General features: G+C 37.7%; 1 protein-coding gene across 3 annotated transcripts in view; it reads left to right on the plus strand.

Moving 5' to 3' along the window:
- The window catches only part of OLFM3 (olfactomedin 3), a 250,479-nt gene that overhangs the window by 179,807 nt on the left and 52,076 nt on the right, over positions 1-18,596 (plus strand). For 2 of the 3 annotated variants that reach the window (XM_070746448.1, XM_070746447.1), the window contains exon 2: positions 434-580. The exons of the other annotated variant lie outside the window; for it this stretch is intronic. In XM_070746448.1, the coding sequence (XP_070602549.1) occupies positions 434-580 (147 nt within the window). The remainder of the gene's footprint in view (positions 1-433; positions 581-18,596) is intronic. 3 annotated transcript variants of the gene reach the window in all.

The raw sequence follows: 18,596 nt of genomic DNA on the forward strand, positions 1-18,596 counted from the left end.
AGTTCCACTCTTTTAGCCTTTTGTAAAGCCTTAAAGAATCGGCTCTCCCCCCGCCCCCCAAATGATGAAGGTACTGTACATTAGCATGGATTGGCATTAGATTTTTGTTGTTGTGAAAAGTTTTATGCTTTAACCATTTTATAGTTTTAAAATGATTTTTATGCATTTTTTTTCAATCTTTGATTGGGAGCCGCCCAGAGTTGGCTGGAAGATAGGCAGCTATGTGAATACTTAAAATAAATAAATAAGATGTTATTGATACCATATGCATCTTTTCTAAAGCAATTACACATCCTTAAGCATCCTTATTTTCTAAGACATTGATTGATTTTTTGTGTGTGGGTTTGAAAAGTCATTTGCAAAGGCCATTCCAGTGTTCAATTTCCATCTGTAATAGCCCATCACTTACTACACATTGTTGTTTTCTTTTCAGACTCAAATCAGTCCCAAAGAAGGGTGGCAGGTTTATAGTTCCGCACAAGACCCAGATGGACGATGCATTTGTACCGTGGTTGCACCGGAACAAAACTTATGCTCCAGAGATGCTAAAAGCAAGCAATTAAGGCAACTGCTTGAGAAGGTGAGTGTACTCATTGTGTTCCTTTGATTCACCTGTTCAGCAAGGCAGAGGAGATACAATATTTAAAGCAGGGTTTTCCAACCATGGCAACTTTAAGGCATGTGGACTTTGATTCCCAGAATTCCAGAGCCAGCCGTGATGATTTAAAGAGAGCACAGATTATGACGCGAGAGGCTTGGTGCAAAATATTTTCCTCCTCTTTTTGAGAAGACAATTTTTGTTTGCTTCCTAAATTGCAGCAATGCTACTCTGAGGGCAGACATAGCAGTTTTGGTGTATTTTCCTTCTCAAAGTATTGGGATATTGTATTTTAAAATATCACCCAGGGCGCATTTGCAGGCCTGAAGCTGTAGTCAGTCCATTCTCAAATTAAGGTATTTATGAAGATTTGTTTCCTCTACTAATACTGTCTTTCCATTACACAAATAATGTGTTTTCAATTTTAAAAAGTTTCCCCTTAACCACTTTCTCCATGTAATAATCAACCGCGCTACAATAAGCACTTTCTAGAATATATAAGATAATAAGTCAAAAAATGATTATGCACCGAGTTTGCCATTAATTTCTGGGAAGTGAGAATGTATGTTTGCAGCGGTTTCAGTCTCTCTAATAAGTATTTATAAGAAAATATTTCTGTAAGCAGCAAAAAAGCAGTTACAAACAAAAGCAAAGAAACAAAACATTCTGGTTCATTGATGTAATTTATTTTGTTATGTTGCCTGAAAACAGAAATTGCTGGGAATGGGACAATAAAGACTCTAATGATGATTAGGCAAGTTTAATTTTAGTAATCTAAAATAAAATGATGATGTTCAAAGCAGTGTAGTTGCAGTAAATTCCATGAAATAAATCTTAGTATGCAGTAAGAAATTAATTCATTAAATCCTTATGGGCTCATTCAGGGTCCAATTACTTACCTGTTTTTCAGAATTACAACTTGTACTATATCAGAAGTTCCCTGAAACATCCAGAACATAATGGATATTAAAAGTCCATAAATCTAAATTATAACTTCTAGGATCTAAAGTCTTAGGTTAATAAGAAAGTCTACACTTGAGCTGTTCAATTAATAATGTAAAAACCAGACACATGGTGTTACTGATAGCATTGCTGTATTCGTATACAGATTCCTTCAATTTGGGGAAACCTAATTTTAATTGGCATGGGCATCCTGAAAGTAGCTCCTAAAATTACCAAAGAATTCCGCCAGAACTTTTAGGAAAATAATTTCAGTTAGATTATACAGTAGCTGTGGCTATGCTATAATACTCTATTTGTTGCATCTCTGAATGATTCATTGGCCTGGCCTTGCTGAATTCCAATCAGCTCTCACTGCCTTTGGTGTCTTTTGTCATTAATCATTCCTGACAAAGAGTACCGTATTACATTCTCATCTCCTGGCTGCATTGCTCTGATTCCATCTTACCAATGAGTCCAACAAGGCGTTAAAACAGTTAAAGCTGTGGAGTGATCCAGCAAAGCAATTCCTGAGCAATATGAACTGATTGTAATGCCTAATTTTAAAAACAAAGATGGATCAGACCCTATTAATAGGATGAGAGGTTTGTAAGGAAATACCCAGGATTGAGAAGTAAACAAATAAATAAATAAAAATAATCCAGAAGGAGGCAGTACCAAACCAGTTTGATACTGTTGGCAATGAGAAAGTCATGATCAAGAAGGCACCAAGAGTCCAGCTTGACTCAGATGTTATCTTTATGATACTTCATGTCAACAAACATTTGGGACCGACATAGCAATTTTATAGTTAGCCTTTCTGATGCATTCCTTATCCCATACAACATGACTTTCTCCATCCAATCCACTTTGAGAAAAAAACTGCTAGCCTATGCTCATCATCATAGAGGTGATTTTTGGAGAGTCAGAAGCTTCAGGGACAGTGAAGGACTGCAATTTTTTTTTACTACCACAGTGTGGGCTTGGCTTATTTTGTGGGTGTGGCTTGCCAGCCATGTGACCAGGTGGGAGTGGCTTGACAATCATGCGACCAGAGGTGGCTTAAAGGTCATGTGGCTGGCTTAAAGGTGGCCAACTTGACGTCACTCACGTTAAGAGTTTGGGTTAGGGCTAGGGTGCCTGGCCGCTCTTCGCCTCAAAGACACACAATTCCCTTTACTATTACTGAACATCCAAAATATACTATTTAATTCTATGTATCTATGCCATATGTGTACATACATATTACACACAGGCACACAAAAATATACATTATCTATCATATAATATACATTATTTATTATATAAAGTGTATGTACACACACGCACACTCTTCTAAAATTATACACATTCAACCTCATTTGCTGTGATAGGAAAAACATACCCAGAGCCCAGAAGGGAAAAAAAGAAAAAAAAAACAATTTTTTTTTTATTGGTACTGACCAAACTTTTTCTACCGGTTCTGCGTACTTGACTGTACCCATAGGAGTCCATCACTATTTGGGGAGGAATTAGCATGTTCCATCAGGTCCCCAGAATTGTCTTCTTCTCTTTGATTTGTTAGTCTCAGAAGGAGATGTTAATGGTTTCAGGTTAAAAGAAGAACATTCGTATCAATTTCAGCCAACTCACTGGAGAGTTGGTGTGCCAGGGTAGAACAGAAAACTCACTTTCTGCACTTACACCTCTGTATAGTCACTATACACAGTCATACTTTGATGCAAATGGTCACTGTGTGGATATTTATGCAACAGAAGCTAATAGAAGCCATCTGCCTATCACACCATGATTTTCATAAGTTCCATTCAGATTTGCACCAAACATCTGTTCTGTCCACTTTTTGGTAGCAGTTAAAACACATCTCTTCAACTAAGACTTTAGTGGTTACATTGTTTTAGCATTACCCGTTTTTAATATTTTGCTTTATCCTGTGCATGTGCCTTTTCAAATTCCATTAGCTACTTAAGCATGAACCAGTGCATAAGGTCTGCATTAAATAATTCATTGAAAAGAAATAAATAGCTGTGCTTACTCATAAATGCTAAACTCCTTGAGTTCTCCTTGTTATTCCAATCAAGTTGGGCTTCTAATGATTTCATGGACACATCTAGGAAGTTTTCTTCACAAGTGCACATAATAAGCTCCTTAAAACCCACCTCTGCTGTCAGGCATGGGGGAACTGAGATATTCTTTCCCCCTAGGCCTCTACAATGTATGCATGGTATGTCTGTCTGTATGTATGTCTGGTTTTATAATAAGGGTTTTTAGTTGTTTTAGTATTGGATTGCTACATGCTGTTTTTATCACTGTTGTTAGCCACCCTGAGTCCACAGAGAGGGGCGGCATACAAATCCAATAAGTAAGTAAGTAAGTAAGTAAGTAAGTAAGTAAGTAAGTAAGTAAGTAAGTAAGTAAGTAAGTAAGTAAGTGGTTTACCACTACCATCTTCACAAGAGTCCTTCAACATTCCACTCCTGCTATTTCAAGGTAGTCTCCCTTTCAGACCAGACAAGCTCAGCAGGAAGTGCAACCTCTTGTCATCATCACCTTTTTCTTTCTACAACAAGGTTAGGCAACTTCGGAGTCTTCGGAGAGGGGCGGCATACAAATCCAAATAATAAATAAATAAATAAACTTAATTTTTATAAGATTCTTGTAATTAAAAATAAGAAATGGGAACCTGCTCAGCCTTTAGAATCTTTATTTACAGTAATGCTTCTGGGTCTCTGAACATTGTTAAATATTGCCTTGCAGTGAAAATTTGGTAACATGTTCCTGCAAATTTTTAAAAAATGTGTCCTTCCTCTTTTTTAATATTATTTCAAAAGTCATTGTCTTATTGACCCATGCATGCAGAAAATCCAAGGGTCACATTCTCAGTTCAACCCTTAACTGGAATACAATCCAAACCGCCTCTTTATTTCAATCTGCTGAATAGGCTTAAGCTATTAAACTCCCATCAATTGTTTTCAGGAATGATAACACAATACATACAAGGTTTGCACTTGCTGCGTATAAATGTTTTTTCCCCCATTTCTTAATAATTCTCCAAATTGTATGACTGTGACTGCAGAAACCAAATGATTAAACTTGTGTCTTGGGGTGGTGGTGAAGTAAAGATGCTAAGAGAGCAATTGTTTGTTTTATCACAATAATAATAATAATAATAATAATAATAATAATAATAATAATAATAATAATTTATTAGATTTGTATGCCGCCCCTCTCCGAAGACTCTGGGCGGCTCACAACAACAATAAAAACAACATTATACTGGCACAAATCTAATATTAAAAAACCCTAAAAACCCTATCATAATTAAAAACCAAACAGCACATACATACCAAACATAAATTATAATAAGCCTAGGAGAAAGGTGTCTCAAATCCCCCATGCCTGGCGGTATAGGTGGGTCTTAAGTAGTTTACGGAAGACAAGGAGGGTGGGAGCAGTTCTAATCTCCGGGGGGAGTTGATTCCAGAGGGCCGGGGCCGCCACAGAGAAGGCTCTTCCCCTGGGGCCCGCCAGACGACATTGTTTAGTCGACGGGACCCGGAGAAGGCCAACTCTGTGGGACCTTATCGGCCGCTGGGATTCGTGCGGTAGCAGGCAATTCCGGAGGTACTCTGGTCCAATGCCATGTAGGCATTACAAAAAGCATCAACGATCAAGCACTGGTTGATTGCAGCAACAATACAATAGTCACTGGTTCCTCCCTGAAATAACTCCTTGGGACGTTAAGGGCAGCCATTATTTCTCTTCAAAGCTTTCAGTATGCATTTGCTTGTAAGTGTTCGTTTCAGTGGTTCTTTAGAAATCCTCAGATCTGTTAGGCAATAATGTAGAAGGAGAAATGGAAATGTAAAGATGGCAATAAATCTCTAGGAGAACTCCAATAAATGATCTGCCCAGCAATCAAGTCCTCCTCTAATTTTAGCCTTCCTGTAGCGTTTGATTTTTCAAATGCTCCATCCAGCTCCTTTGGTCTGGGCAATGGATCATGCAAATCTCCATCAAGATCCAGATTCCATCCAGATTCCTAAGAGGTCAGGAAGGGGCGTACATAAGTGCCTTCCGTCCCCTGTCCTATAGTCTCTCCTATATCTCATATATCTTCTCTACTATATCTCTATAAGTTTCGTTGTATATTATTGTGTATTGGACAAAATAAATAAATAAAAATAAATAAATAAAAGATCCACTTTCTTACTACTCTGTTCAGTATTGCAAAGTAATGATCAGCCTCCAGTCTGGTTAATTTCAGACTGTAAAAAAACAGATAAAGACTCCTTCAACTCCTGAAGAAATCCTTCAATGTTGTTTTCTTGGCAACAGTATAGAAATAGTTTGCCATCACTGCCTTCTGAGATTTTCTTGAGAGAAATGAGATGTCTGTACATTCTCCCATCCAAGTGCTAATGAGATTGAGCTTTCCAAGATCAATCAGAATTAGCTAGAGGGTGCCACTTGTCTGGACAGATGATCTACCGGAGGGCATTCTTTTGTCACAAGCTACAAGCTGACTTCTGACAGCTCTGAGTAGGCAATCCAATATTGCTCCCTTTCCATGCAGTGGCCCACTGCCAGGTTCTACTGCAAAAGACACTAACCATGTCCTGTGTGGTGAAGATGGGCAGTCATATTGCAATTCCAAAGGACTGTAATTGGTCTTATAGCCAGTGTCGGTATTCCACATTGGTCTTAACAACCAATGATAGAAAATACTGTATTTGAACCAGAGTACATGTGGCAGTGTTGGTTGTTCAGTCAATAATACAAACCAACATATAGCAAAGGTATTATTTACAAGATTACAATACTCCACAGTAATTATAATACAGTCCATAATACATCTCTTATTCGCACACAGCAGGTACATATAGTAGAAACATAGAAACATAGAAGACTGACGGCAGAAAAAGACCTCATGGTCCATCTAGTCTGCCCTTATACTATTTCCTGTATTTTATCTTACGATGGATATATGTTTATCCCAGGCATGTTTAAATTCAGTTACTGTGGATTTACCAACCACGTCTGCTGGAAGTTTGTTCCAAGGATCTACTACTCTTTCAGTAAAATAATATTTTCTCACGTTGCTTTTGATCTTTCCCCAACTAACTTCAGATTGTGTCCCCTTGTTTTTCTGTTCACTTTCCTATAAAAAACACTTCCCTCCTGAACCTTATTTAACCCTTTAACATATTTAAATGTTTCGATCATGTCCCCCCTTTTCCTTCTGTCCTCCAGACTATACAGATTGAGTTCATTAAGTCTTTCCTGATACGTTTTATGCTTAGGACCTTCCACCATTCTTGTAGCCCATCTTTGGACCCGTTCAATTTTGTCAATATCTTTTTGTAGGTGAGGTCTCCAGAACTGAACACAGTATTCCAAATGTGGTCTCACCAGCGCTCTATTTAAGGGGATCACAATCTCCCTCTTCCTGCTTGTTATACCTCTAGCTATGCAGCCAAGCATCCTACTTGCTTTTCCTACTGCCCGACCACACTGCTCATCCATTTTGAGACTGTCAGAAATCACTAGCCCTAAATCCTTCTCTTCTGAAGTTTTTGCTAACACAGAACTGCCAATGCAATACCTGTACTCAGATTGAGGATTCCTTTTCCCCGTGCATTATTACAGATATTCTCCCATTCGCACACAGCAGGTACATATACTATTACGCACACAGCAATATAGTATATTCTCATATTCTACAGCAAATACCTTAACAACAGTATAGTATATTCTTATTGCACACAGCTCTTATCTATCTTCACAACTCAGCACACAGCAGCTCAGTATATTCTACAAAGCACATTGCACACAGCTCAGATATTAATACTAATCAGCATATATACACCAGTAACCAATATTACAAGATAAGGCAGCATAACAGATGCAATGCAACAACACTCAAGACAGTGCAACAACAGAATGTAACTTCAGAATGTAACAGTGCAGAACATCTGTCTCCCTTATATGGCTAAATTGCAGCCTTGCTCATAATTACTACCTATCTCTTAACGTAATACTATTATTTCCTTCTAACATATAATGCTGGTTAATCTTCATATATTGAAAACCCAACCAATACAGTATGTGGTCCTACAGCCACCACTCAGTATTTGCTTAGATAAAGGTGCATTAATTAGTAACTCACGGTGATGCTCCTTCAAGGTTGCCTTGTTCAAATTTCTCCACAGCATGCTTTAATACACCGATTGCACTTAACAATTGAGATCCAGACCTTATAAGATAAATACTGTAGATAATTAACCCATTCCTCGGTGGTAAAGAGATCCAGTGGTTAGAGTGCAGTACTGCAGGTTACTTCCGCTGACTGCAATTTGGCAGATCGAATCTCATCAGGCTCAAGGTTGACTCAACCATCCATCTTTCCAAGATGGGTAAAATGAGGACCCAAACTGTTAGGGGCAATGTGCTGACTCTGTAAACCTCTTGAAGAGAGCTGTAAAGTACAGAAAAGTGATATATAAGTGCTATTGCTATTCATATTAATCACAGTCTTTGTTTTGGTTATTATTAGAGCATAGAACCTCCAAATTAGGGGATATCCTAAGATCCAGGGGTCTCCTTCCACCCCCTTTCCACCCCCACCCCCAATTTATTTATTTATTTCTTGGATTTATATACCGCCCCTCTCCGAGCATGAGAATTGCAGTAGAGAAGACGTGATGGAGGGTCTCTTATCAAATATAAAGGAAAACAAGCACAGAGAAAGCAAAGTTGTGGCTAGAATATGCCTGACCTCAAGCAAAGAAATCACAATAAGAGAGATCTCCAGGATAATTTCAGCTCTCAAACTGACAGAACATTCTCTCAGTAGGCTGCATAATGAGCACACGTAGCTGCAAACATTTTCTGAATAGTTGGCTAGTGGGATCACTGTTCCTAGCCGTTTCATTTCATATACTGGCTGTTGGATGCAAACGTACAAAATAAAATAAAGCAGTCTGTCTTTCAGAATCAACAAACTTCTGAACTGTGAAGGGAGGTATCTTTCCAAGGTGAAAGGGAGTCTATATGCTGACGCTGTACGTTATTTCTGGATCCATTTTTGTTAACACACAACAGGCCTAAAATGTTCAGGAAATTGAAGGATGAGTTTGGGTCTGTAACTGATTTGAGGGAAGCCCTGTTGAAAGAAGGCAGCTCTTCCTAGAGTATTAAAAGCATAAAGTCCTCCTGAATGTATCACCTCCATGTTTCCAGTAATGACTGATCATTGCTCTAGAGCAGGGTTAAGCAAAGTTGACTCTTCTATGACTTGTGGACTTCAACTCCCAAAATTCCTGAGCCAATCATGCAAGCTCAGGAATTCTGGGAGTTAAAGTCCACATGTCATAGAAGAGCCAACTTTGCCTACCCCTGCACTAGAGTAAGGATATCAAACTGGCGGCCTGTGGGCCGGATGCATGACATGCAGGCCACGCCCACTCCAGCTCCACAAAGGGGAAAAACATCAAGATTTGTCATGTGGCAGCAACATGACGCCCTGAGTTTTACACCCGTGCACTAGGGAACAGGGAAAATTACCAGATGTTGAAAATCACTTTCCTTCTCAAATAGTAGGATGTGTCCCCCTGGGGGGAGTGGAGCAATGCCAGGGGGGCACATGTGACCCTGGGGAACATGTGTGGTCCCTCTAAATCAATTCCCCCAGTCAGGGAGTGTTTCCCCAGTTGCACACTGCTTCAAGCCTGGAAGACAAGGGGGCCAGGCAGGGCGGGGCAGCTGCATGGACTCTTGTTGTTCTCAGCGGGCATCATGGTAGCCATGAATGGTGCAGTGAACTTGCTGTTGTACAAGGAGGAGCATCCTCTGCAGCTGGGCGAAAGTTTCAAATGGCACCATAAAGCCTCCTTCCACTCCATTCGCTGTGAGTGCTCAGCAGAGGCGGCACAAATGAGCCAGGCAGGCAACCCCAAAACATTGATTTGATTTGGCCTGGCCCCTTAGATGGCTCTAAACATGGTAACCTATGTCTACCTAACCAAAAACAGTCTCCACTGAGTACAGGGTGACTTAACTCCCAGGTTAGTGGGTAGAGCAGCCTTCCCCAGCCAATAGTTTGTTAGCAGCTTATAATAAGTAAAATAATAAATATTAATACTAAAATTCCATTGGAACCCAGATCGGAGGATTGGGGAGGTGCAAAATGTTAACTTCTCCAGGGGAAGGGGCGGGCATAACAGAAAATCGAAACATAGAAACATAGAAGACTGACGGCAGAAAAAGACCTCATGATCCATCTAGTCTGCCCTTATACTATTTTTTGTATTTTATCTTAGAATGGATATGTTTATCCCAGGCATGTTTAAATTCAGTTACTGTGGATTTACCAACCACGTCTGCTGGAATAATTGAGAAACACTACATTAGCCCCAGTTTTCTTTCCTGTGGTAGAGATAATGAGAATTGTACATCTGATCATATCACAAGAATTGCAGTTCCTCATTTCAGAGTTACCGCAAAACAACCTTTTCAAAAACTAGTCTTCAGTAAAGATATCCTCCAACTTAATAGTGACTGTTTGAAGTTACGATGCCACTTAAAATGACTTATGACTGTTTTTCAGACTTATGACCGCTTCAGCATCTTCATGGTCATGTGATCAAAATTCGGATAGTTGGCAAATGTCTCACATTTATGACAATTGCAGTGTCCCGGTGTCATGTAGTCCCCCTTTGCGACCTTCTGACAAGCAAAGTCAATAGGAAAGGCAGATTCACTTAATGACCATGTTACTCATTTAACAACTCCATTGATTCACTTAACAACTGTGACAAAAAGGTCATAAAATAGGGCAAATCTTACATAACAAATGTGTCACTTAGCAACAAAAACGTTGGGCTCAGTTGTGGTTGTATATTGAGGACTAATGTACCACATAGCCTTAGAAGCAGGAGGTTTAAGCCTAATACCTTTATTAAAGTATTAATAGCATAATAATCTTCCACCATTTCAAGCAGGAAGGAATCTAAACTATAATATGCTGTGCAGGGTTACCCATGGGGGTGCATGTGTCAAGATGGCCTCTGTGACCATCGGGGCGGATTCCTATTACTGCCACTACCAGCACGCTGCACGTGCAGCTTCTGTTAACTTGCGTGCTTGCGTGCACGTCCCAGCATGTTTTTGCTTCTGCACATGCGCAGGAAGCAAAAATTTGCGAGGGGATGTGCACGAGAAATTTCATCAATTATTTTGGCTTCCGCACATGAGCAGAAGCAAAATATCGCCCAAATCTCTCTCACATGTGTGTCCCTCGTGAGATTTTGCTTCCTGCTCATGCGCAGAAGCAAAAACATGCTGGGATGTGCAGGTGAACACAAGATAACTGAAGCTGCACACACAGCACAGCAATCGCTACTGGTGCAGCATCCTTTAGCGTACGGGTAGCAACCCGCTACTGGTGGCCATGTGATCAAACCCAACCACTTCTCCCTGTATCACTATGCAATTCATGATAGAGAGTGAGACTTCTCTTGCCGGGTTGTAGCTGCCATCTTGTCCTTTTTTGACCCCTCCAGGATGCCTCCATGCTTTATTAATTTTCCCTTGTCTCCCATTCAATCGTATCACTTTGCATAGGAAAATTATGTATTGTGAGAAAAAGAAGGACTGGGCTATACTACTAATTCAGATGTTAACTTATTTTGCTTTTTGCACAAGGGCAAATCATTTTGAGAGGCAGATATCACCTTTTTAATATTGTTTCGTACTTCCCTAGAAAGCCTTGAGTCTACCATCTTGTGTTCTCATTCTTAACCAGGTTTGTTTGCACTTGGAAATGTCATTCTATCTGCAAATGCCATGGATGCCCAGAGTCAGTTCATCCGCATACAGTTTATCCACATCCATATTTATCCGTAAGTTGAGGTAGTCCAATTGAACGCAAAATTTACATTGCTAGGCAAGGCAATTATTAAGTGAGCTGTGCCTCATTTTATTACCTTTTTTGCCATTATTATTAAGCAAATCATTGTTATTGTTAACTGAATCTTGTAATCATTAAACAAATCTGACTTTTCCCATTGCTTGTCAGGAGCCAAATGGGAAGATTACAAAAGGTGGTCACATAGAAACATAGAAGATGGATGGCAGAAAAAGACCTCATGGTCCATCTAGTCTGCCCTTACACTATTTCCTGTATTTTATCTTAGGATGGATATATGTTTATCCCAGGCATGTTTCAATTCAGTTACTGTGGATTTACCAACCACGTCTGCTGGAAGTTTGTTCCAAGCATCTATTAAACTTTCAGTAAAATAATATTTTCTCATGTTGCTTCAGATCTTTCCCCCAACTAACCTCATATTATGCCCCCTTGTTCTTGTGTTCACTTTTCTATTAAAAACACTTTTAATGACCCCATGTAATGCAACTGTCATAAATACATGCCAGTTGCCAAGCACCCGAATTTTGATCATGTGACCATTGGGATTCTGCAATGGTCGAAAGTGTAAAAAACGGGAGATCTACGCATACGTCGGATGGACTAGACGCACCAAGGGAAAGCTCCTCCATATGAAGAAGAAAAAATAAAAGTTAACCCTTAACTACCCTCTCTAGCTTACTAAAAGTGGATTGAGAGGAGAGTGAACTGGATAAACTGTCGAAAAACTTCACCAGAAGGAGTTAAAAGTTGAAGTAAATAACTCTTTTTGACGCGGTTGGGTGAAGAAGTAAGAACAAAGCGAAGATGGCGTCTGCTGTGGAGCTGGAGGAGAAGATGGACTCGTTGCTTAAAGGTTTTGCTGATATGGGCAAATTGCTCCAAGAGATGAAAAAAGATTTATCGGCACTGGGAACCGGAATGGCGGAACTGAAACAACAAACAAAAACTCAAGACCAAAGGATTGGAAAACTGGAAGCGGGGAAATCTCGCCAGGAAATTCGTATCATTAATCTTGAAGATAGACAGCGCCGTGCTAACATACGCTTGAGAGGCTTCCCCAAAGATTTTGGGGGGGGCAAACAACTTATTCAAGAAATCCTCCTGTGGTTCATTGAGAATAAAGTTACATGTGAGTTGCAAGAATTTGAAAGAGCGCATTGGGCTTTTGGTCCTCGCAGGGGTGATTCAAAAGACATTGTTATCAGATTTCTTTCAGAAAGAAGAGCTACAGAGATTTTTAAAGAACTCAAACAGATTTTAAACTTACGCTACAAAGCCTTTCCAATACGTGTTTTAAAAGATTTATCTGCCGAGACTCTCAAGATGAGAAACCAGATGAGAGAGATTTCTTCTCAGCTGTATGAAAATGGGATAAAATTTTCTTGGAGATATCCTGCCACCATTATTGTGTTTAAAGATACTAAATTTTTCCAGGCAAAGTCATTAGAAGAAGGAAGGAAGATGCTTTTACAATTGGGATTAAATCCAGAGGAAGCAATGCAGACCCAGGCATCGATCGACCAGCCAGATGCAGCAGAACAGTTTCGCGAGTCAGAACAAACCAAGGAGGAGAAGATTGCCGAACTTCAAAGAGAATTGGCCTCACTGCAATCGGAGAAGCGTGATCAGCCTCGTGTGACCAGACAGAAGAAAAAATAATAAACTGAACTGAGTTGTCGTGCTAATATGGTATTAAGTTTTTCAACTAATTAACTTTTTTTTTTCATACTTTTGTACTTCTTGTTGGGGGTTCACTCTAGTTAATAAAGGGAGAGGAGGGAAGGAGGGGGGAATCTTTTATTGTCTTGTAAAATGGGGGAGAAGGGAGGGCTTTCAGAGGGAACGTAGATCTAAGAGTGCCTCTCAGTAACGGAAGATTTTTTTCCGTTGCCTTCCCCTGTGGGAAGGTCAGGGGAGGGGCACAAGGGTGTGGATTCTTTGGGAAAATAAACAATTCTCCGGTAGGCTCTGTTTTGTTGAAAGAGGAAATGCATTTAGTTTATGCAGATGGGTGATCTAAGCCTTCTATCTCTCAATGTAAATGGTCTTTCATCACAGAAAAAGCGATGTAGAATCATGAAGCTAGCTAAAGACTGTAAGGCAGATATTTTATTCTTGTCGGAGACTCATAAGGGAAGGGAAAAAACAAATAAATTAGTAAAAAATATTGAATGGGAAAGAATTTATCATTCGAAAGGAACGAATAAATCCAGAGGGGTGGCAATAATGGTTCATAGAAGAGTGGATTTTCAGTTAAGCAATATTAAGAGAGACAAGGATGGTAGAATGTTATTTATTAAGGGGAAAATAAGAAATAATCTAGTAACTCTAGCGGTTATTTATGCCCCTAACGTAAATGCAAAACAATTTATAATAAATGTAAAACGGAAATTAGATAATTTTGCGGAAGGTATAGTGGTTTTAGCAGGTGATTTTAATTTGGAACTAACAACAGGGAAGGGGGATAAGAAAAAGTTACATTTAAATAAAATTAATATGATGGACCTCCATCAAAATGTGGTTAAAAGAGACACTTTCTATTCTGCAAGACATAATAAATTTAGCTGTATAGATTACATGCTAATTAATAAAACAGATAAGGTTAAGTTGAAGAAAGCGGAAGTGAAAGCCATATGGCTATCAGATCATGCTCCTATGTTAGCGGTGTTAGAAATAGGGGTTTGTAACAAACAAAGAATCTGGAGGTATAACCCCATTGTCTCTGCAAATGAGGAGAGCAGAACTAAATTACAAAAGGAACTCAATGGATTTTTTAGTATTAATGCAACAGGCGAGGTTAAAGAAACAATAGTCTGGGATACACATAAAGCAGTGATGAGAGGTAATTGCATTAGTACGGAAGCTTTCCTTAGGAAATCCTGGAATGTTAAGAGGAATAATCTATTAAAAGAGATAGAATTAATCCAAGAAACTTTAAAAATTACAAGAAACAGAGAATGGAATTTATTACTATCATTTAAGAAAAAGCAATTGCAATTACTTGATGAGGAAAATTGGAATAAAATGAAGATGATTATGAAACATAGAATTAGAAGCTGGAACAAGAAATCCATGAAGCAAATGGTACATTATTTAAAAAAAAGAAAAGAGAAATCTTTTATCTCTGCTTTAAAAGATAAGGATGGTCTAATAAAACGTAATACTGTAGAAATGGAAAAAATAATGAGAGACTTTTATGGGGAATTATATAAAAAAGAGTATGTTGTTTCACAAACTTCAGAGGTTAAAAAGCAATTAAAGAAAGAGGACAGTCAAATGTTAAATGCAAAAATTACAAGTGAGGAGATATCTAGAGTTATTAAGGGATTGAAACCTGCTAAAGCTCCTGGTCCAGATGGTTTTACAGCTGAATATTATAAAGTGTATATGAACGAATTATTACCGTATATGGAGAAATTGTTTAATAATGTAATGGAAACTTTTGAAACTCCACAGACGTGGAAAATGTCAGAAATTATAACGGTCCCAAAACCAGATCGTGATTTAATGGATCCTAGTTCCTATCGCCCTATTAGCTTGTTAAATCAGGACTACAAAATATTTATGAAAATATTGGCAAATAGGGTGGAGAATATATTACCAAAAATAATTGGAGAAGATCAATATGGATTTGTGAAAGGAAGGAAAATCTTTGAACCAATAAGAAACGTGATTAATGTTCTACATCATGCTACCAGTACCAAAAGGAAATTAAGCATTTTAAAATTAGATGTTTATAAGGCCTTTGATAAAGTTAATCATGAATACCTATTTCAACTATGTAAAGATTTAAATATGGGAAATAAATTTTGTAAAGTTATAGAAACAATATATAAGGATAATGTAGCTCAAATTAGAGTAAATGGCAATAGAACAGAAATGATTAAAATTCAAAATGGAACTAAACAGGGATGCCCATTATCCCCAATGCTATTTGTATTAGCAATTGAGACCTTAGCAAATAAAATTAGAAATGATAAGGAATGGAGAGGCTATCAAATAGGGGAACTTGAATTGAAATTAAACTTATTTGCAGATGATGCTATAGTAATGTCTGAAACCCCAATTGAAATGATGAAAAAAATAATGATATTACTTCAAGAATTTAAAGATCAATCTGGGCTTAAGGTTAATATAGAAAAGTCAGAGATAATATGCTTAAATACTGGCCCCAAAGAGCAAATTGAAATTCAAAAAATTTCAGGATTGAAACTAGGTTGTAAAAAAATGAAATATTTGGGAATTTGGTTATTTAAAAATCCATCCAAAATAACAACGGCCAATTATAACTTAATATGGAAAAAAATCCAGAAGCAGATCAAAAATTGGAAGGGAAAAAATTTAGGAAGAATGGCTAAGATAAGGGCCCTTAAGATGATGATAATACCAAAGATGATGTATTTGTTTCAAGTTTTACCGGGCAGTTTTCCTGAGGCAAAATTAAGAGAATGGGATAATAGACTAAACTTTTGGATTGAAGGAGAGAAAAAATCTAGAATAAGGAAGCATTGGCAGTATGCACAAGAAAAAGAAGGAGGTTGGGGAAGCCCATCTCTAGTAATATATAGAAATGCATTTCAAATTGAAAGGTTAATCGAGCTACAGCTATGGGGGGAAAAGAAATGGGTAGAATTAGAAAGAGAAATTAATAATATAAATAATAAAGAATTATTATTTAAAAATTGGAATAGAATTGAAATCAGTACCCTACGTGATTCTTTTAAAGCATGTTTAGAAATATGGCTTAAATGGCAGAGGACAAGTGGAATAAAGTTATCCAAGCTATCAACGTTGCATGCACTGAATATAGGGGATGAGGTTAATTTAATTAGAATCATTAAAATATTAAATAGTAAAGGGGTAATGAGAATGGAACAGCTATATGAGAAAGATGGAAGAGTTAGTAGAACTAGATTGGAATGGTTGATCGGTAAACAGCAATGGTTGCAGATTAATGCAATATGTACATGTTTAAATAAAAGGGAGAATAAAGAAGCCTTCTTACGAGAAGAAAATAACTTGGAAAAAATAATAAGGGTAAAGATAAATGAAAGTAAAGGACAAGCCAGCAACATATATAGAATGCTATTGCAGAGGCAAGAAGAGGTAGTTAAAAGTCTAACAAGATGTTGGCAGGATGACTTAAAAATAGACGAAAGAGAAATGGAAGAAATAATAGTAAACATATATAAGATTAAAAATACGAGAGTTAAAGAGATGAGAAGAAAAATCTTACATAAGTGGTATTATACACCTGCACAACTTGCACACTACCAGGGGAAAGAGAAAGGTAAATGCTGGCATGGATGCCAGAAAAAAGGAATCTTTATGCACATGATCTGGGAATGTATAGAAATACAGAAATTCTGGAAGGTAGTCCAGAATGAAATTAATAAAATGTTAAATATTAATTGGATAATTACAAAAGAAACAGCAATCTTAATTAAATATAGGGAACTAGGAGAATCTAAAGAAATTAAAACTATAGCATTGGAAAGTGCTCAAGCGGTGATAGTATTAGGATGGAAAGACTCTACAAAATGGACACTACAGAATTGGTATTGGTACATGGTGGATTACATACACTTTGAAATTATGGAAATAAGATTAAATAATTTTGATGAGAATAAACTAGAGAAGCTGATGGTGCGATGGAACAAGGTAAAAGATTATATGTTAAGTAGAATCTGTGATGTAAATACGAAAAATAAACTACAATCACTCTTTTAGTAAAAAAAAAAGCGTTCAAGATAGAGCCAAGGATTAATAGATAGACAAATAATTCAAAAGTCTTTGAATCCTTCTATAAGGGTGGTGGGGGTGATGGGGGGGGTGTTGTTTGGTGATGGGCACATGCACTGTGCACTGTTATACGTTTGTTTTTTGTAAACTTATAAAATCAATAAAATTTATTAAAAAAAAAAAAGAAAGTGTAAAAAACGGTCATAAATTGCTTTTTTCAGTGCCAGTCTAACTTTGAATGGTCACTAAATGAATGATTGTAAATCGAGGACTATCTGTAATCTGGATTATCTGAGGCATTATTTCCACCCTGTATATTTATATTACATATAAACTGTATGATGTTTTAGAATTTTTACCCAAATAACCAAATCTGTCAAAAATTCCCCTCAGCCCTATTGCAATGATTTTAAGCTAATTACATTTGAGTGGGTAAGAATTACATATTGCAGATTCAGCCCTGCGGTGGCATAACCAATATTTGTAGCTGTGTCACCGTGCAGTGAAGATATTGTATTTGCATGAGTTCCATCATGACAAGAATAATTTTTTTTTAAGTGTCTTTGCTGTTTCTACAAGCTTTTTCTCAGGGTAAAAAAAGGCAGATAAATGGCAAATCTGCATTTGGATTAAATGTCAACTTTAGTGTTTCATTTGATTTTCAACCAGGGATGGAGTTATGCAAGATTAACCTAACACAAATCTACCGTGTGGTCTCTTTGCATTCTCTGACCTTTTCTCCCTGTCATCTCTTGGTTCTGAACTAGAGGCCATATAAAAAAAGTTGAAAATATATTTTGGATGGCTTAGGCCAGAGGTTTGTCTAGTCCTGAATTAATCTCATGTCCCACAGCAAGTCAACAGGAGCTGCCGTTATAACCTTCCCCCCACCTGCAAGAGAATTGTCACACCCCTCAGGAGACAGAGAAATGTATTGCTAGTCTCTTATTAATCTTTTTTTATATATAAAATATTTGTATTGATTTTTTTATAATATAAGACTCACACAACATAAAACAAGTGTTTTGTGAACTGTGCCCACCACCAGACAAACATTCATACCCCACCACCAAATCGGGGGGTGTTTCTTGAATAAACCATTTTAACCCAAGAGCAAAATATCTATTTATATATTATAAAGTGATTCCAATTTATTTCTTGTAGCTTGGTCTTGAATTCTACTCGCCATATATCATCTTACCTTGTCCCATCATCCCATCAGTTGTCGCAAGTCAATTTCATTAATCAAATTCATCCTTTTATCCATAATCTCAAATTGAATGTGGTCCACCATGTACTGGTACCAATTTTGCATTGTCCATTTTGTTGCATCCTTCCAACCCAAGACTATTACTGCCTGAGCACTTTCTATCACTGCTTGCTTTATTT

The sequence above is a fragment of the Erythrolamprus reginae genome, chromosome 3 (assembly GCF_031021105.1).
Source record: "Erythrolamprus reginae isolate rEryReg1 chromosome 3, rEryReg1.hap1, whole genome shotgun sequence".
Taxonomy (NCBI): Eukaryota; Metazoa; Chordata; class Lepidosauria; order Squamata; family Dipsadidae; genus Erythrolamprus; species Erythrolamprus reginae.